This window comes from Pseudonaja textilis, chromosome 1 (genome assembly GCF_049901715.1).
Source record: "Pseudonaja textilis isolate UNSWEBS1 chromosome 1, rPseTex1.2, whole genome shotgun sequence".
NCBI classification, from domain to species: domain Eukaryota; kingdom Metazoa; phylum Chordata; class Lepidosauria; order Squamata; family Elapidae; genus Pseudonaja; species Pseudonaja textilis.
Window position 1 is genome coordinate 121,806,780 of NC_141990.1, and position 21,113 is coordinate 121,827,892.

General features: G+C 37.9%; 1 protein-coding gene across 9 annotated transcripts in view; it reads left to right on the top strand.

Moving 5' to 3' along the window:
- KHDRBS2 (KH RNA binding domain containing, signal transduction associated 2) overlaps positions 1-21,113 on the top strand; it is a 462,416-nt gene that overhangs the window by 280,949 nt on the left and 160,354 nt on the right. For all 9 annotated transcript variants that reach the window (XR_015740011.1, XR_015740010.1, XR_015740012.1 and 6 more), the window contains exon 6: positions 7,206-7,401. Coding sequence is in view for 3 of the 9 variants with exons in the window: in XM_026695174.2 (XP_026550959.1) it covers positions 7,206-7,401 (196 nt within the window). In the remaining 6 variants the exon portion in view is untranslated. The remainder of the gene's footprint in view (positions 1-7,205; positions 7,402-21,113) is intronic.

Consider the following 21,113-nt stretch of genomic DNA (forward strand, 5'->3'; position numbering starts at 1 on the left):
GAGGCTTTCTAACTCACCTTCTGCAAGCCTGCACAATCCCAGTCGCTTCAGCAGCTGCTGCATGACACTCTTCTATACCGCACAAAGCAGCTGCAGTTCAAATTTAGAGGATAAAAGTGAGTATGGGAACCTGGGCAGGTGGGTGGGGCCAACAGCAGAGTGGAGGAGAGAACCAGTTCAGTCTCTGCTGCTCATCACTGCTACCAGCTCTGCAGAACCGGGCCAAACCAGTTGAATACCACCACTAGTATCATTCTTGGTCCCTTAGGATAACTAATATTCATTCTCTCTCTGGGGTATGCAATGTTCACCTACACAAGGAAACACTTATTTCAATAACATCTTCCAAAAGCATGGATATCAAGAACATTCATAGCCAGGGTCAGAGTGCGATCATAATTTCATTGTACAGGAACATTATTATGTCTTCATAAAGCTAAATTCTGCCCTTGTAATTGACTCCAATTACATGTAATTTAATATTTCTAATAAAATCAGGAATTTGTTTTCTAAGGTGGTTTATTTCACCTTGCTACTTGCAGAGTAGCTGCATTTCATTTCTTTTTCGCTTCTCTAAAAGTTCTAAAGTAAACCATATTCCCTTCTTCTCCCTCTGAAATCATATTCTTTGCAAGTCCTTGTTAACAATTCAGATCCTTGGAATCTCATCTTAAAACCTACTGTGGTTTCAACTGAATTCCTGCAAGAATAAATTATTTCCAGGAATCAGATTTGGCTTTACATGTGATTAAAAATGGTGCCTACTTTAGCTTTATGTGTCAAATCCTGATTATTGTGACATCTTTCTGATTTGAATAATTTAGAATAATATAGGGAAAGGCTGAGCATGCTAATTCAGAAGAAAAAGTTCAGACTTCACATTAATGCTTTCTGCTCTTCATTAGAGCAGTCTGACTTTTTCCAGGCTGCCTTGACATCCTTTATAAAAAAGATACTATTTTAAGGAAACAATCAATGCAGTTCTTATAACTGTTCAGAGCCATCTTTTTCATGCTCATGCAAAAAACTTTAAAAATGGGGAAGTTCATAGGTAGTAAAGATGGGATATTCTTGCCTGAGGTCCAAAAGATTTCTTATGAATTATTTTCCAACCCCATAGAATCCTAATACACAACATTATTAATATAGAATGAATATTCATAAAATATACAGAGTAAAACAAAATGATTTCTCTTGAATGTCTTGAAATGAAAAAAAAAGTGTTTATTTCAAATAAGTCTTGGCTCCATACAACTTATGTCTTATTGTGTAACATATAATTTAAATTTATAAGGCCATTAATCTCAAGATTCTTTGTCATATACAATTTAAAAACAAAAGCCTATAATATAGACTATATTAGTTTGAAAATAAGATGGCCATAGCCAAAACATGGATCACAACATATTAGAAATAATGCAATTTAAATGGACACACATAAGTCAGAACCTGGGGGAAAAAAACAGATCTTCAAGATCTATTTAAGGGACATTGGGATTGATGTATGCCAACTATTCCAAAAAGAATGCTGACACGTTTTGGATCAACTGTAGTTTCAAAGTGATTGGTGTGCAAATGCATTGCAATAATCCTCATTTAAGGTGACCAAGGCATGTTTCTGGGAAGGAACTCTTAAGTACAGGAAACACTTCAACTGGCATTCCAGATAAATATAATCACAATATCCTCTACCTTCAGATTACATTGCAACTGCCCTGATATACAAATCAGATCCAAAATATGACTATTTATATGTGTTTGGCTCTCAATAACTTAGATAGCCTAAGTCCATGGTAGCTCTGATAGTTATGTACTCATGAGCCACTCCAGACTTTATACTATAAAAGAGAAAATTAAAGTCTCTTAGAAGTGGTTAGAAGCTCCATCGGTAAGTTGCAATGGAGTCAGGCAGAGATATTGGTACAGCAATGGTACAGCAGCAGTCAAACCACTTCTCCATACAACCTGACTTCAACCACAGGATCTCATCATTGGACATTTGTGGTGCAATATTTCTGAAAGCTAATGGGACTTTCTAGATAACAATAGCTATCCCACCTCTCATGGCCTGGGTTCGTGACTAATGCCATTCTCAAAACCCAAGTGGATAAATCTCCAAGAAAGGTATACCACCTGTAGCAATATTTGTTACACCTTTCTTTTTTCTTTTTCTATAAAATCACAAAATTGAGATGACATTGAACAATTGTATGGCTAATACTTGACAGAATCAAAGTAATATTGGGTTATCCCTTATCAATTCCATTGATGGAAACCTGTAAGTGAACAATCTAAAGGACATCAGATATCTAGAAATGACCACTTTCCTACATTGTATTGGTGGTGTTTCAATTGTTAACACATTGACAAAACTGTTGAAAACATTTCTGCTTACAAAAGGAACTTACTTATAAGTTATTACATTATGTCCTAGGTTTTCCCCTAGAAGGTCAGAGCTGCTTACCTGGTTGTTCTCTGTCCTCCCAATATTTTACTTAATGTGATATGAGGTATTCCAGCTGAGTGAAAGTGCCTGGCCCAGGTTCATGACTAATTAATGAGAGCGACCTCAGCTTCTGCCATTTAAGTGTGCAAAACAAATGAATATAACAGCTTTTCGTGATTTTAGGCATTCTATATAATCTTGGACTTTTTTTTCTGCTACATCCTTGTCATGAGCTATTAATTCTGCCTTGATATTTCTGCAGTACATTCTTCTCCTAAAAAATTATTTAATTATGTATGGGAGAATTTCACTCCACCTTTTGATCCCAAGACGTACACGGTAACTTCCAACTAAAATATAAACATACAATAAACCATATAGGATAAAAAAAATGAAATATACAGTATTGGTTAAATAATTCAAACCACCAAACAGAGGGTAATAGCACCCAGGTCATTTAAAATATACAGGTGAAACTCAAAAAATTAGAATATTGTGCAAAAGTTCATTTATTTCTGTAATGCAACTTAAAATGTGAAATTAATATATGAGATAAACTCATTACATGCAAAGCAAGACAGTTCAAGCTGTGATTTGGCATAATTGTGATGATTAGGGCTTACAGCTCATGAAAACCCCAAATCCACAATCTCAGAAAATAAGAACATTACATGCAATCAAGAAAACAAGGATTGTATACAGAACAATATCAGACCCCTGAAAAGTATAAGCATACATATGTACTCAGTACTTTGTTTGGGCTACTTTTGCAGCAATTACTGCCTCAATGCGGCAGCTATCAGCCTGTGGCACTGCTGAGGTGTTATGGAAGATCAGGATGCTTCAATAGCGGCCTTCAGCTCTTCAGCATTGTTTGGTCTCATGTCTCTCATCTTTCTCTCGGCAATGCCCCATAGATTCTCTATGGGGTTCAGGTCAGGTGAGTTTGCTGGCCAATCAAGCACAGTAATCCCACAGTCATTAAACCAGGTTTTGGTGCTTTTGGCAGTGTGGGCAGGTGCCATGTCCTGTTGGAAAATGAAGTCAGCATCCCCATAAAACTCGTCTGTGGAAGGAAGCATGAAGTGCTCCAAAATCTCCTGTGTTGACCCTGGACTTAATGAAGCACAGTGGACCAACACCAGCAGATGACATGGCTCCCCAAATCAACACAAGACGGTGGAAACGTCACACTGGACTTCAAGCATCGTACAGTGTGTGCCTCTCCATTCTTCCTCCAGACTCTGGGTCCTTGGTTTCCAAATGAGATGCAAAAAGTGCTCTCATCAGAAAAGAGGACTTTGGACCACTGAGCAACAGACCAGGTCTGTTTTTCTTTAGCCCACGTAAGACGCTTCTGACGTTGTTTGTTGTTCAGGAGCGGCTTGACAAGAGGAATACGACATTTAAAGCCCATGTCCAGGATCCGTCTGTGTGTGGTGGCTCTTGATGCACTGATTCCAGCCTCAGTCCACTCCTTGTGAAAGTCCCCAACACTTTTGAATGGCCTTTTCCTGACAATCCTCTCCAGGCTGCGATCATCCCTGCTGCTTGTGCACCTTTTTCTTCCACACCTTTCCCTTCCACATAACTTTCTATTAATGTGCTTTGATACAGCACTTTGGGAACATCCAACTTCTTTTGCGATTACCTTTTGAGGCTTTCCCTCCTTATGGAGGGTGTCAATGATGGTTTTCTGCACAACTGTCAGGTCAGCGGTCTTTCCCATGATTGTGATTCCTACTGAACCAGACTGAGAGACCATTTAAAGGCTCAGGAAGCCTTTGCAGGTGTTATGGCTTAATTAGCTGATTAGAGTGGGACACTTTGAGCCTAGAATATTGAACCTTTTCACAATATTCTAATTTTCTGAGATTGTGGATTTGGGTTTTACATGGGCTGTAAGCCATAATCATCTCAATTATGACAAATCATGGCTTGAACTATCTTGCTTTGCATGTAATGAGTCTATCTCATATATTAGTTTCACCTTTTAAGTTGCATTACTGAAATAAATGAACTTTTGCACGATATTCTAATTTTTTGAGTTTCACCTGTACATAGCTGTTGAGGTAATTCCCCGTTAGGAGAATGAGCGCATACAGGGAGACGTAGTGAGAGTGGTAAAGAATAACACACAACTAGCACACAGATACACTGCATCGTAAAATGTAGGTTTTTACTTCCAATAAACGTTTAAGCAAAGTCCAAGCAAGCAGTTCAAGTCATTCACAGGTAAAGCAGTCAGGTTTCAGTTCAGGGATAATCCAAATATCAAAGTCCAGTATCAAAAAACAGTTCAGTAACAGACTTACATCAACAATCAGTAACAGTCAATAGGAGAAACCACAACTCTTTCCAACAGAAGGAACAGAGACTCACTGAGACCAAACAACCCAGGTTTCTGGCTCCATCTTATGGCCATTTGCAAAACTACAACCAATTAAAGTTTTAGCATTCTCTTAAAGATACAGTATTAAAATGTCTATCCTTGTTTATATATTTCCAACCCAAAATAACTGTTAGGTGACTTACATTCCTAACAATAGCCATAGCGGGAGGTAGAGCAGACCAATGATATAGTAGGATGAAGCTTATCAGCTACCTTTCTAACATTTTAGCTATAGGCCAACCAAATATCTTTTAGGAGTTGTCCACAATGCATGAGCTTCGGTGCAGAAAACTTGCTAGAACATCTTTGATAAGCTTATCTTTGGAGGTAGTGGAACCAGAGCAGCCTCAGAAGTTCAGTGCCAAGTTCAAGCACATTTGTGTGAGATGAAAGAGTCACAAATCCCTTAGGATGCTTTAGATGATGATGATGATGATGATGATGATGATGATGATGATGATTATTATTATTATTATTATTATTATTTGCAAATGCTGGAGTGATTTGGAAGACTGCTTTGGATTTCTGGTAACTATGAGCACAGTACCTTTCTGCTCTTTATTAAAGCAGATATTCTTTTTCCAGGCTTCTGCCTAAACCAAAAGAAAGGAATGATGACTTCAACAGACATGTTAACTTGAAGGAATCCACTACTTAAGGCAGTCACATCTTTTCCCCACTTTTGTCACTTTCCAGAATATCTTAACTTTCCTGAACTAATTTTTCTTCAGGATTTCTATCCTTGGACTCCTTCAAGCTCTTTTGAACTCTGGAATACTTATCTGATCACCTTCAGTTTTTCCTGCCTCAGTATGGTGTATTCTAGGATCACTTGGTTACACATTTCCTATAATTTACACTTTCTTGACCATTTCTTCTCTGTTAAGTTCAGTATAGCTGATCCCCTCATTTTCTGCTCCACCTTTTGGATAATGAAGTTCCTGCACAGTATGTCTACCTGCATAGAGTTTAATTCCCAAATGATATCAGGGTAGCTGAAATTCCTCATTGTCTTGGTGGTGTATTTCCTGAACACTTTAGCCATCTGGTTTACAAAGATTTTTTCTGTTTCTTCTGTTCGGTAGGGGACCTGTAGTACACAACAGTGTCATTTCTATGTCTTTTCCTTTAATACTCATTGAGATGCTTTCTGCAGGGCTTTCATCCTAGTACAGTTAGTCCTTGACTCATGATGGCAATTGAGTCCCAAATTTTTTAACTGCAAGACAGTTAAGTGAGTTTGCCCTATTTGTTAAACAAGAAAGTGAGACAGTTTGCCCTATTTTTGCGACTTTTCTTGCTTCATTTGTTAAGTGGATCACTCCAGTTGTTATGCTAGTAAAATGGTTGTTAAGTGAGTCTGGCTTTCCCATTGACTTTGCTTGGCAAAAGATCGCAAAAGGTGATCACTTGACCATAGGACTCTGCAACCGTCATAAATATGAGCTAATTGCTAAGAATCCAAATTTTAATCACATGACCATGGGATGCTGCAATGGTTGTACATATGAAAAATGATCATAGGTCACTTTTTTCAGGGCTGTTGTAACTTTGAATAGTCAGTAAATGAATGAAGTTGAGGATATCTGTATTATAAATTCCATACAGGAGTTATCATTCTTACACACACACACACGCACACACACTTTTCAGTGAGTCTGATTCTTTTGGACCTCTTTATAACCTCTCAGGATTATATTCCTGTCTTGAGTTCTACCCCAACAGATTTCAGTCATAACCCTGTCCTTTTCACTGTCAGAGGCCTTCAGGAACTTCTTCTGTGGCTGGTAAGGCTTTCCTGAAGGCTCTGCAGCCAATAACAGAGCTCCAGATTGATCTGGAGCTTTGTTATCAGCTACAGAGGCCTTCGGGAAAGCCTTGCCAGTCTTGCTGGCTGCAGAAGAAATGGGATGGCAAGGCAGGTGTCGGGGTGTGAGAAGCCTGGCTACAACTGTCCAATGGTAAGTAGTAGAGCAGCTCCACCACCCCATCCCCACCCTAGCTTAATTTGTACTCATGCAAGTGGGAGTGGAGTGGGTGGGGTCTTGATTAGGGCTTATTTGGGGGATAGGACTTACATTGGACACACGTGTAAAGATCAATCTAGGACTTACTTTCGGGGTAGGTTTTATATTCGGGGAAACAGGGTAGTTTGTGTAGTGAAACGTCTGCAAGAAAAGAACCAGGCTCAGAGAATACCAAGGACCCTGAACGGTAATACGCATTCTCTAAATTACTGTATCTTTCCTCCAATAACAGTTTAATGTCAATGCAGTCAGTGCAGAAATCCTTTTATGTACCTTTATAAATCTTTCATTTTTTTAGTGCTCCTTATCACAATAATCAGCTTGCTCTGTTCACTCTTAGGGGGCGTGGGAGCGCCATCCCTCCACCACCACCCGGACGAGGAGCTCCAGTAGCAAGAGGAACACCAGTGTCCCGTGGAGTACTTCCAGTCCCACCCACCACCAGAGGGGTCCCCACCCCTCGAGCCAGAGGAGTTCCAGCAGTACCGGGTTACAGGCCCCCCCCTCTACCAGCACATGAATCTTACGACGAATACGTAAGTACCTGTTTTTCAACAACACAAAGAAATGTCAACCGTTAAGTCAGATTTCACATTGCTGCAAGTGGTTATTCATATGTTAATTATACCCATAAAGAGCATTCAGAAGAATCCCAAGGGAATTGTTTGCATTTGATGAGCTGGATGCCACATTAGCTTTTGCAATTTTGGAGTTATTCAGGCCATTATCTCATTCCCAAGTATGTTCTTTTGCAGAACGGTTCATCCCAAGCCAGGGCTATTATAGGCATAGGAAAACATAATGCTTACCTGCTTTTTGGAACTGATTCTGAGGACTGCTGATTGCATTAAATCTGAAAGTCTAAGCTTTGCAAAGTGTTGTAGGAATATTTAGCTTTTATTTTAAAATGATGCGTTGATGTGGTAGTGTTTATATCATACTTTTTCTCTAAGAGTTCAGAGGCAGCATCCATAGCAGTATTTTCTTCAAAAAAAATTCCCAGAACAAATTTATGGAAGATGTTGAATTAAAAGCTAGCCAGTGGCCCCAAAGACATCCAATGAAGTTTATTTGGGATACACTAAATTACACTAATTTTCTTCATTTCTTTCTTTCTTTCTTTGCAAAATAACTGCTGAGATAAGTGATGTTTGTGCTCACAAGATAACTGAAGATTGGGGAAGTGCTTGTTGTTCATATATTTAATTGGTCAAAGTTAAACCAAACTGTTAAACTTTGGCTGCCCCCAAACCACAGTTTTAAAAATATTCTTTTTAAAATACCCAGATGTTATTTTTATTTTTAACTAAAAATACAGCATAGACCAATTCTAAGTGCATTATTGATTTTTTTAAATTAAAGGTGGGATCTCAGTTTTATTTTAAAAAATGTGATAGAAATAATACAGCAACATGTGAAATCTTTCAAAACTAGTGATTTCTTTTGGAGAGCTAACATAACATAGAAATATTTATTTTTTTATTTAGCATATAGCATCTATCGAGGTCTTGCAATCACTGATACACAAACATAAGCTTAAATAAAGCATTGGTAAATATATATACACATATGTAAGATATGTGGACAATACAATACATGAGGTAAAATATTAAACTAAGATAGGACCATAATAAAACCACCATGATATTGTGCCATAGAGTTCAATGGGATTGATGTTATAATTAGATGTCTAAGGAATCTAACCATCTGGCTCAGGGCTGTCAAACACCCGGCCCGGGGGCTGGATGTGTCACATGCTGGTCACGCCCCCGCCCAGTTTAGTGAACAGGGGGAAATCCCAATACATCACGTGACACCACTGTGATGATATGAGTTTGACACCCCTGATCTGGCTGCTTCTGGTGTAGCTATGATGAGATCAACCCAGGTGCCTTGATATTTCTTTCTTTCTTTCTTGAAGTGTAGAGATGAAATTGTTGAGTTAGGAACAGGGAGGCCCAGCTTTTAGTCCATTAGCCATAGAAGGTCCGTGGGTGATTTCAGGCCAGCCCCTTTCTCAGTCTAAGTTATTTCACAGGGTTTCTGTGAGGGATGTTAAAAGTGATAGAATGTCCCATAAAAGCCAAACGAAACTCCTGGAGAAAAAACAGTACATTAATTTTATTATTAATCCATTAGGGGCTAATATAGGCAAGGCATGCTTGCACAATACTTAAGAGTGAGAGAGAAGCATATTGTCCAATTAAAGATCAGATACATAAGCTGTGTGCATGTCTGGGTGTGCGCTCATGCATGTAATTATTTTCAAGCTAGATATGGATCAGTGATTCATTAGGGATAAATGGGAATTTTGATCTGTTTTCTGTTCAAGGACATTCGTGCTGTTATCATCATTTCATTCCTGTATGAACCCAGAACAAAGCTGAATATGGCCAGTCAGTATTCTACTGAGATATATCATGGTTTTAGAGCTTCAGATCTTGTATTTGTCTTTGCATGGTTGGTTCTGAACTTTCTCCCCTTTTAATTCAAGAAACGTGAAGCCAGGATTCTTTAATCATTCAGAAGGGTAGGGATGATTCAAAGAGAAGGCAGCAGCCAAGCCACCTCATAGCTCAGGCTCTTGAGAAATAGATTTTCCAATGCATTTTACTTAAATATATATATATATATATATATATCAGCAGTTATTTGACTTTTATTTCAAGGAGTGAATGGAGAAAGTTCAATAATTCACAACTGTGAAAAATCCCCAAGTAATTATATCTGGGTGATGTGCTAAATAGGTCGTGTCAAAACTTGACTGAAACTAACCCAGTTGCTTGGATGCCTCCTTGATGTGTTTCTAGCAATAGAACTGAGAAAATTATAGGTTCTGTTAAAGAGGTAGCACGATTGTTTCAGGTTTTCAAAACATCTGCATAAGAATGACAGTTCCATTTATCTGAGGCATCAAATTACAGGCAGTCCTATAATTTGACTTATGACAGCAACAGAACCCCAAATTTCTGTTGCTAAGCAAGATACTTGTTACAGGAGCTTTGTCCCATTTTATGACTTTTTCTTGGCACAGATTTAAGTGAATCGCTGCAATTCTTAAGTTGGTAACATGGTCGTTAAGTGAATCTGGCTTCCTCATTAACTTTGCTTGACAGAAGGTTGCCAACGGTGGATCCTATGACCCTGGTACACTGCTACCGTCAGAAATATGAGCCAGTTGCCAAGCATCTGAATTTTGATCATGTGACCGTGGGGATGCTGCCACGGCTGTAAGGGTGAAAAATGGTTGTGTCACTTTCTTCAGTGCCGTTGTAATTTTGAGCGGTCATTAATTGAATGGTTGTAACTCAACGATGACATGTATAAATGTCTATCATGTTTATCAATGCACAAATCCCTTGGCAGTTATTACGTTGTGGGAATTCTGGAGATGCAACACTGACCACAGTAATGACAGATTAGAAATGTCTATGGAGATTCTCAATCATCCAGGTCATGGTTGTCCCAAAGGTGCTTTTTTTTTTTTTTTTCAAGAAGCAACTGGACTTTCTTATTATAAAAGAATGCAAATGACCAGCTGTCTTCAAGGAATATAAATCCTTCCATTCCCTGTCCGGTCAGAACTGAAGAAGCTTCTTGGATGAGAAGCAAAACACCTTCAAAGAAAAAGAAGGAAGTCCAGTTGCCTCTTTGGGAAAAAAAGCACTTTTGGGACAGATTAGAAACCAATTTCTTCTATTTACATTCCTAGTGAATACTACTTATAAAAGAACACTCTTTGGGCTTCATGTTAAGGTATCTATAGCAGTGTGCCTCAGCTTTTATTCTGCAAGTGGCCCACTTCCAACCTTGTTTTTCTCATGTGGTCCCACCTTCCCCCGTCCAGGTTCCATTACTGGATACGGTCATGGGACAGAAAATTGTCTCTTTTCTGACATCTACAAGAGAGTATTTGCAGTGTAATACACTTTGGTTTTCTGCTTCCAAGCCCCTCCCGCAGCACATGCTCTGTGTGTGTGTGAGTGTGTGTGTGTAGATAAGATAGATGGATGGATAGATGGATAGAGAGATGGATGATTTGAAGAGGGGATCCTATCAAGATAGAGCATCCCTTTTGTCTGGAGCCTTACCCAAACTAGCTGGATTCAGCCTTGGTATTTATCCTAAGCAGTTCCGACCACTTGTAGATCCAATCACTTATTCCATTTTATCTAAGAGCCCAAACTAGAGCAATACAATTAGAGCTGCTGCTTTTAAGGCTGTGTTGGGTGGGTTTTTTTTTCTCTTGTGTGCATGTTTTTTTTTAAAAAAACATAGGGAAAATTATTAAAAATGAAACCGAATATCACACGCTGCTCTTTAAGCTCCATTTGCTATTTGCATTTTTCAATAGTCTGGGGACAAATTGGAATGCCTGTACTTATTTCAATAGATTTATGGACAGTGTGAGCTTTATAATAGAAGACATTTTGTCACATTTTAATATTTCTGCAGAAATATATATACCAGTTGTGGTAGAAGCTATTATTTAAGAGAGAAGTAGACATTTTTAGAACTGTTTTGTGGCCTGTGCAAATGAGATGAAATGCCTCAAGATCCTCTCCTACACCCTGCCTCTCTCCATTACACCCACCCAGCCGACCAGAATGGGAAGGCAGGGTATGTTATGGGTCTCACTCTCATCAGTTGGGGATTGTTAGCTGGTAGGACAACAAAAAGGAGCCTTCTCAGTAGTGATCCCTTATTTATGGAACATCCTTACCCTGAGTTGGACCCAATTCTACTGCTTTTCCAAAAGGCCCTAAAAATATGGTTTTGTCAGTGGGTCTAGGGAACACAAAAGGAGAGGGAGCCGATCTAGTGGCTGATTTGATTGTGTTTAGGAGAGTTTATTTTAATGTTGTTTTTTTTAATTATACAGTGGATTTTTAAAACTTTGTAAACGGCTTGAAGTCACCTATGTATGAGTTGGGAAGCTATGTACATTTGTTTCATAAATAATGTATACAATTTACGTAATTATTATGAAATAATAATTATATAATATTATAAAATGAAAATAATGCAATTATTATAAAAACAATAAATACATTTCTTGAAGCCATGAGTAGGGGGCACTTTAACACATGGCCTGAGTGTATGGGTATGTCTAGAAATCCCTTCTGTCGGGACAAATGGCAAAAATGACATGCCCAGGAAACTTGAAAGGAGGGGAAATGCTTCAAAGGGGTAGAGTTGAACCTCTTGAATTACAACAGCTGATTTACACCTTTAAGAAATGGATCCAAAGGGATTTTCCACCTTCATGCAAAGTGTCTCTAGAGATTCTGAGTCATCCAGCTCATAGTTGTCCCAAAAGTGCTTTTCCAAGAGGCAACTGGACTTCCTTATTTTTCTTTGAAGATCCAAGATTCTTCTCATCCAAGAGGCTTCTTCAGCTCTGACTGGATGGTGGGGAATGGAAGGATTTATCCTCCTTGCAGGCAACTGGCCATTTGCATTCTTTTGGAGAGTCATTGAACCCATTTGGAGATTTGTCTGGGTTGTCAGGGTCACCTGAGTAGTGCAAATGGTAACTGCCTTGGAACTGTTGAAAGGACTGTGTTCACATTTTAGACAGAGTAGATCGCTGATTTGGAAGAGCGGTCAAAGAGGCCATCTATGTCAAAACTGAACAGCCCTCTCTCAACAGAAAGGGAGAGTTATAATCATCTACAACACAGTTACCCATCATAAATACTTGCCAGTTTCCAAACATTCAAATTTTGATCACATAACCACAAGGATGCTGCAGTGGTTGTAAGTGTGAAGAACAATCATCAGTCACCTTTTTCAATACCGTTGTAACTTTGAATGGTCACTGAATGAATGGTTGTAAGTCAATGACTACCTGTATTAAAATATTTCCAGTGGTGGGATTCAAATTTTTTTACTACCGCTTCTTGGCTTGGTGGGCGTGGCAGAGGGAAGATACTGCAAAATCTCCATTCCCACTCCACTCCAGGGAAAGGATACTGTAAAATCTCCATTCCCTCCCCATTCCTGGGGGAATCTTTCTGCAAAATCCCATTCCCTCTCCATCCCACCTGCTTTCCAGCTCCATTCTCCTGTGCACGGCAACAAAAGAAGTCCCAGCTGATCAGCTGGGACATAGGAGGCAGAAAATAGATGGGGGCAGGCCCAGCCAGTGGTGGTGTTTACTGGTTCTCCGAACTACTCAAAATTTCCACTACTGGTTCTCCAGAACTGGTCAGAACCTGCTGAATACCACCTCTGCTTTTGAACTCTTAGAACTTTGGAATATCTTCTCCGAAAGCTGAAATTCAGCAATGGAGTCAGAGGGGGATCTACCAGGGTAAGAAAGGGGTTGCTATCCACCCACTATGCCATCTTGATAATGGCTTGATGATGGGTTAGTGGCTTTCTTCTTTAAAATAAGAAGACAGTGATCACATTGCCTGAACAGTGCTTTATAATGTTTTAAAACAGGTGAGTGGGATTTACAATAAGAACAACCCCTTGTATCTCTTTTCCCTAAGCACTTGTTTCCTAAAACAAAATGTTGTCTCTAACAGATCAGATGAAACCTCTGTTTTGGAAGGAAAGGAAGAAAACCAACTTCAGCCTCTTTATTTTGTACATTGTCCTCACAATCAGAAACAGTGCCAAGATCATAATCCACCTGTGATTGTGTGCTAATTCCAGTTTATATAATGGATGATACAATTCCTTAAAGTCCCATTCATATAGCTAATCACCACCACCACAAATATTTTATTTCTGACTAGAACATACCTGAGTAGAAAAAGAATATGAGTAGAGTAGAGTAGAGTAGAGTAGAATATAATTCTTTATTGGCCAAGTGTGATTAGACACACAAAGAATTTGTCTCCAGAGCGTAAGCTCTCAGTGTAACACAACAATTGTAGTAATAGTGGTTAAAAATAGAAAGCACCTCTGAAGAACACGTACTTGTCCAAGTAAAAAAGTAGGCAATTGATTATTCTAAAACTGAATATTTTGCAGGGGAAAGTAATGATGATCAGATATAGCAAAATAAGCATATTTAAAGATATCATATTGAAAACAAAAGTATAGTTACATTCCAATCTGTTTACGTGTCAAAATGATATAACTATTTCCATTCTTTAAAATTATGTTTTAACACATACCATTTTTGGCATTGTATTTATTATTTGTTGCAAGTATAGAAAATGAACAAAACGGTGAAAAACATATGGCATGCAACTGGATCAACCAAGACAATGAAATTTACTAGTCTGAATAGCATTTTAATTTTAAGTGACAGATTATTGTTATACCTAAACCATGTAGGTAAACGGATAAATTACATTTTAATAATATGTACAGCTTCTTGAAGGTTCAGATGGTATCATTTCTAGGTAATGACAGTAATCAATAACTTGATTGCATCTTATGAAGATTTTATTAGAAAACATTAGAAGGCTAATATGAATAAAAAAAATGTGTCAAACTGGAATGAGAGGATTTGTGTTCTCTGTTTTGGGCCAGATATTGGGGCAGTGATTAGGTGCCCAGACAATTGATTCTTTGGGATCCAGAGACAATGGGTACTCCAATGAATAAAGAGATTGTAACTTTAATATTAACTCAAGCAAACTGATTTAAAACCATAACATGAAAAGCATACCTGGCAAGATGATATCCAAATATTTTATAAGCTGTCAGGAGTTTCTTAATTATGACAACAGCGATACCCCAAGGATTGCCAGCTTCCATAAAACCTAGTTCACGGGTGTCAAACACACCATGTCATGTTGCCGTCAAGTGACATTTCATCACATTTTCCCACTTCATGAAGCTGGGGTGGACGTGGCCTGCCTGTGATGCATCCAGCCAGTGGGCTGCCAGTTTGAAACCCCTGTCCTACTGCTAGGTTCAGTGCACAAGCTCCCAACTTAAAAGGCCAATATAGGGAGTTCTTGACCTACGGCCACAACTGAGCCCCAAATTTCTTATGCTAGGTTAGAGAGTTGTGAAGTGAGCTTTGCCCCATTTTACGACCTTTCTTGCCACCTGAGCTACTGCAGTTGTTAAGGTGGTAACAACCGAAGGTAAATGCCAATCTCTAAGCAATGTATGCCAGTCTTTCAAGATATCACTCGTTCAGAAATAACAATGTTGTGTTTTTATTTTTGTTGTTTTACTTTAGCTACTAAGCTACAAACCATAGTTTATAAACTGCAAGTGGTTCATGAATTGCACTAAACAAAGCATGGGATGCCTTCTAATGTTATATAAACCCAGCCAGAGTTCAATAAGAAGGACACAGATTTGTAGCTATAAGACTGAAGCCCCAGCTAGATGTAACTCAGTGGGAATCTTCATCAGAGCTCAGTGACCTTTCCTTTGTTCATTTGGACAACTCAGCCGTCTGGAGAAGAAAATTAGTTCTAGCACATTTCTATCATAAACCTAGTTTTCTCATCTGAAACTTTTTAGCATGTAATGCACCATAAAGTACACATTATTTTTCTGAATGTTTTCCTAGGTCAAATTCATGATTTGACTCACAAGAGATTATTTCTATATAAAATAGAATACTTCTTTCAACTGAAAATCTTGATAATATATTTTGTCTGTAAACTATTTTGTTCTTTACTGCTGGATAGAATTTAAAGGAAAAGCTGACACAGCCTAAAATGCAAAGTTGCTGTGTGTGATACAAGTATGACACAGTTTAATAAATATTCATATCTATATATAATAATCTAAGCCAGGAATAAGTGTCGGGGGGGCTAGTTGATTTTCTTTGAACCCTAATAATTCATATCATCTGCCTTGTTTTGCAAAAGTAAATCTTTTGTAAATCCAGAAATGTTTCCCTGTAGCAGAAGGTTTAAGATGACTTTTCTCTGATACCTTACAGTTGTCTTTCTCATGGCTCTTTCCAGTATTTCTTTTTGCTCCAAACCAGGATGGATTTAAGACTAATGCCAAGGCAGACTTCATTTGTCCAGATTATTCCTTGTAGGACTGTCTAGCCACCTTCCTTACATTTACATGAAGAAACAGCATGATATGGATGGTCTGTAGCAGGGGATCTCCAAACCTGGCAACTTTAAGACTTGTGGAATTCTGGGAATTGAATTTCACAATACTTAAAATTGCCCAATTTGGAGACTGTTGGTCTGTGGGCAAGTCAATTATTGCCCCTGAATAGCCCTGCTCCTGTTGTCTATGTTCTCTGATCAGGGTTTAAGGCCCTATGTGAAAATAGCCTGGTGCTGAACAACTTAAGCTTAGCTGATGTACCAGCCATGCTAGACATGTTAAAAACCTTAAGTCTTTTGCCTTGATTTAACAATCCTTTCAACCTCTACTGTTCTCCCTCCCAGCTATTGATAGGATAAACTTTGCATATCTCATTTAGAATGGGATGATAGTGTCTTTAAATATTCTACAATGTAGAACCCCAAATCACTCCTTGGCCTGAAGTTTACTTAAACAGTTATGCAATCCTAAAATGGGAACAGTTTATTGGGTTCATCTGATCATAACAAAAATGTTGTATGGTAGGCCACAAGCCTGCATTTATTTGCATCCCATCTCACTCTGATGGCGACTGTGGAATGCTTGCAGAATGATAGAAAAGTAAAAAAAAAAGATAGTACAAAACAATAAAATTTAAAAGATTAAATAAACTAAAAATGTGATGTGCAGATGGGGAATCTTCTCTCTACCCTATCAGCCACCCCCAATATGGAGAGCCACTATTGCATTTCAGGCCAGCTGACAGAGTCAGGTTTTAAGGCTTTTCTGGAAGGCCAGGAAAGTGGAAGGCAAACTCCCTCCAGCAGGAGAATATTCCAAAAGCCAGAGGCCACAGCAGAAAAGGCTCTTCTCCTAAATCCCATATGCTTAAATTCTTTGACAAACAGGATCTGAAGTAAGCCTTTTCTGCTGGACCGAGAGAGTCAAGCCAATCCCATTGGGGTATAAGAAGATAGGTGTGTATGAAGTTCCTAAAGAAAGCATGTTACCTATTTAAAAGAAAAAGATAAACAGATATTATATTTGATCTAGTCCTGGGAGGGGCTTTTTTCTCCTTTTTTTTTTGCCATCGAAGTGCTAAATCGATTCCTTGAGAAGCTTTAAAGCACTAATGAGGAAGAGCAGGACAAAAAAATCCCAAGAAAGAACATGGAAAGCTTACATGGATTTTCCGTTTCAGGTTTGGTGCAATTCTCTTTCATTTGGCAAAAAACGTAAAATGGGTCATCCCTTATACTCTTTACATTTCCTTGTCAATCTTTTCTACATCTCCCAGCCATAAACAAACAAACAAATCCATATAGTCCAGGAAATAGTAAGTAGGAAAGAATTGGCTTAAAGAAAACCAAACAGAAAATGATACATTTGCATGTTATTTTCTACTTCGTTATCCCTGAGTTTTTTTAATCTATGAAGGATCTTGGAGAGAATGGATCAGAAAGATCTTGAAGAAGGAGGAATCTGTGTTATGCTGGCAGAATATTTTTTAAAAGGAGCAGTTTGATGTTAAACAGAGCAATGAAGCTGGCCAAATGATTTTGATTTTGGACAAGAGGTACTTGGCTGATCCTGTAACTGGCCCATGAAAGTCACTGAAACTTCACCCACTTTGGGCAAGCCTGTGTGTTCTGCGAACTCAGCAAATGTACAGTCCTCTGAAACAGATTCTAATGTTTTATTTAAAAAAATAGATAGTGGTTGACAGTAATTATTAACATTTATTCATAACCAAGGACCACAATCCTCTGGAAGTAATTTATGGGGTGCCATATTGTAAGTAGAATTGAAGAAAAGCTGAAAACCAACAGAAGTAAACATGAACTGTCTGGATCAAATATGAGATATGCAAAGTTTATCCTATCAATAGTTGGGAGAGAAAACACCTATAGGTTGAAAGGATTATCAAGTCAAGGCAAAAGACTGTTGTTTCTAACATATCTAATTTAAATAGCTTTGATAGATTAAAAATATATATTTCATTTTAAAATTCACTTGCATTTTTTAATTCAGAAGTAAGTACTGATTGTACACAGTGCTAATTTAGAGGGAACAGCAGGATAATAATGTGAAATCTGATTTTTCCAATAGCGGTGCTCAGTTTTGGCTGACAAGGGCCCTATGTAGGGTGATGCCTTGCTAAATGATTAATGAGCTTTCTTGCTAATAGTGAGGTGGGAGTGCAAAATATTAACAGTCTTTTTTGAACCTACCTGCCGTAATATCTAATGTGATTCAATAATATAGTGCAGTAATATCATTATATTCTAGGAATGAATAATTCGATCAAGTCAGCAGAGAGGAAATTTGAAGAAAGAGTTGTGACAGCTCACTGAGTGAAATACATTCCAACGAAATGGTTTTACATAGCATATTGTTGCCAATGACAGTATTTTATAAAAAATTAGAACAATGTTATGTGTACTCAAGCACACATATCTCATTTTATCCTATAATTAGTGGACTTAAAAAACTCATGCTCATTATCACAGGGAAGTACCAAGGTATGAAAAAGTATTTCACAGTTTCAATAAACATAAAGGCCTTTATATTTTCTCTTTTACACATTAACAAAATTCTAGAACTGATTTCAATTCTAGAACTGATTTCAGCTCCTGTTCCTTTTTTGCCCAGTAGTAAAAATAAAATTTCACATACAAAAGGTTTTTGCCCAGTGGCAGATTAATTTTAACTTTTATTCATCAACAATTCAGTTGCATGAATATTGCACAGATATGTTTTTTAGAATGCTATTGAAGATATTATATTTTGATGGCAGAATTCAGTGGCAGGCAAAACCTTTTTGTTAGGCAAAAATGAGCAACAGCCCTAATGTCAAATAAACAAATTCATGTAATTTTGAATAGTTTCACTCCTAATAAAAATCTAAAGGCTGCTATTTCCTTTTGCGACTCCAATTTGCAGTTGAAAATGCAGTTTAGCTCTTTAATGTGTGATAACAATGAAATGAAAATTGCCCTTCTTCTCAAGCAGAATATCTTAGATTTGACATGACCCCTGCAATGAGACTGAGCAATTACTGAAAAAGTTAAAAAGCTGGATAATGTTCCTGCAGCATATAGTATAGAGAAGAATTATTTCCACACAGAGCTCATGTTAAATAAAGAAACTGGCAGTTTGGTATTTTTCTTCAAATTTAATTGCTGCCACATCAGGGGTTATTTATTTAAGAATGTGTAAGACCACCCATATTGGAATACAACTCTGAGTGGCTCACAACAACAAGAAAACTGCAAAAAAAACCTATAAAAACAAAAACTCTAGTACTTCCACCGTTCTTCTGAAATACCTCCAACAAATAAGTCATAGATTGTGTCTTGCTCTATCCCATTGCCTGAGGGTAGAGTGGCTGTCCTGAAGGCTAAAAGGGTAGGGACTTGCCAAGGGTAAAGACTACTATGGAAAAAGGTTATTTCTTGCTCCACTTGTTATGCCTTAATTCATATGGACATACAGCAATAAATTAAAGCAAATGAGAATCCTAAAGGTGAAGGTGAATCCTCAGGTGTTGGTTATCATCTTTAAAGCCCTTTAAAATAAGATATAGATAAGATAAGATAAGATAAGATAAGATAAGATAAGATAAAGATAAAGATAAAGATAAAGATAAAGATAAGATAAGATAAGATAAGATAAGATAAGGAGAACTTTATTGTCATTGTACAAGTACAACAAAACTGTGGCTGCATCCCAGCAACTGTTTGCAATACAATAAAACCAGAGCACTTAGAGATGAAGATAAGAAAAATAGAGTACCCTCGTCTCCATTTGTAGTTAGAGAATACAATATCTACGAATATACACAAAATATATATCCAACACTGACTGTGACTCTTTGCCGAGTGTAATACACAAGAGATGGATTGTACTGTAATAAGTTATTATACATCTGAATGAGGTATTGCAATTTCACATCTTTTCACATCTTAATAAGGTAGTGACTTTGTATTTATTTGCGGTTCGGATGGCCCAGGGAAAGAAACTATTTCTTAGTCTAATGGTGTGTTAGTCTTTGTGATACGGGCCAAGTTATCTGAGGAACCAGCTCACCCCAATGGGATTGACCCACCCCACTCACTCTGGAAGTATAGAAAGGGCATGCTCCAGATTCCATCAGCTAAGGAATTGTATCTGACAGGGTCCAGGACAAGAGCATTTTCTGCTGTGATTCCTGCCCTATGGAATATCATGGCCCTTGATTTGAGATCCATCCCTACCCTCTTGGCCGTCTGAATAAGTCTAAAAACCTGGCATTGCCAACTGGCTTGGTGGGGCATCCCATTTTGAGGGTGTCTAGTAGACCAGTACAATATCCCACCTCTACCTCATGTACACATTAGTTCTTTTGATTGGTTTTAATATTAATGTTCATATTTTAGTTTTTAACATTTGATGTTTTAATCCTATAATTGTTTTATTCTGCTATTTATGATATTTATAAGCCACCCAGAGTCACTTGGTAGAGAGATAGGCACCTTGCAAATTTCACAAATAAATAAAGGTGTCTTACTCAGTGTTCCTTTGAACACAACAGCCAGCACTGTGACTATGATTGTATCAATGAGAGATATGGAGGAAAGCTTCCTTCCTTCCTTCCCTCACTCCTTCCTTCTGTGTACTGAAATATCTGCAGAAACCTTTATGATTCATGAAAGTTGATGACACAACTACAGGCACTTATTCCTACAGCAGTGATGAACAAAAAATGGCAAAGCATGTGTCATTTTATCAAAACCCAAATCCGAGGGTTTTGTACTTGCATCCTCAAATTGGACATGAGAATACAAGTCATGGGATTTTGATTGTGATGTCACAATGCATGTATTATCACTCCCTACGCACCCATCCCCACACTCCCTCCAAATAGACCTTGCGCTTTTCTTGGTACTCCAGGAGTTTTAAGGAAAAAAATCGAAATCTAAGCTAAAACATACAGTAGATGCACACCAAACACACACATAACAGTGCAAACCACTGCAGTTTAGCCATTCAAGCATAGCATCATATACATATTAATTGGCTTCTTGCAGAACAGTTATTGATTTACAAATGCAGTAGTAATTTTGCTATTACAGTACATATTTAATGATACTATTTGTTCTTCCCTCATTAGATTATATTGACTTTTTATGAAAATGACAAATTATGCTATTACAGCACAACGCTGAACAGTAACTTGCAAGCATTCGCTATCTTCTAACATCCTGTATACTTAAGATACCTGCTTAATTGA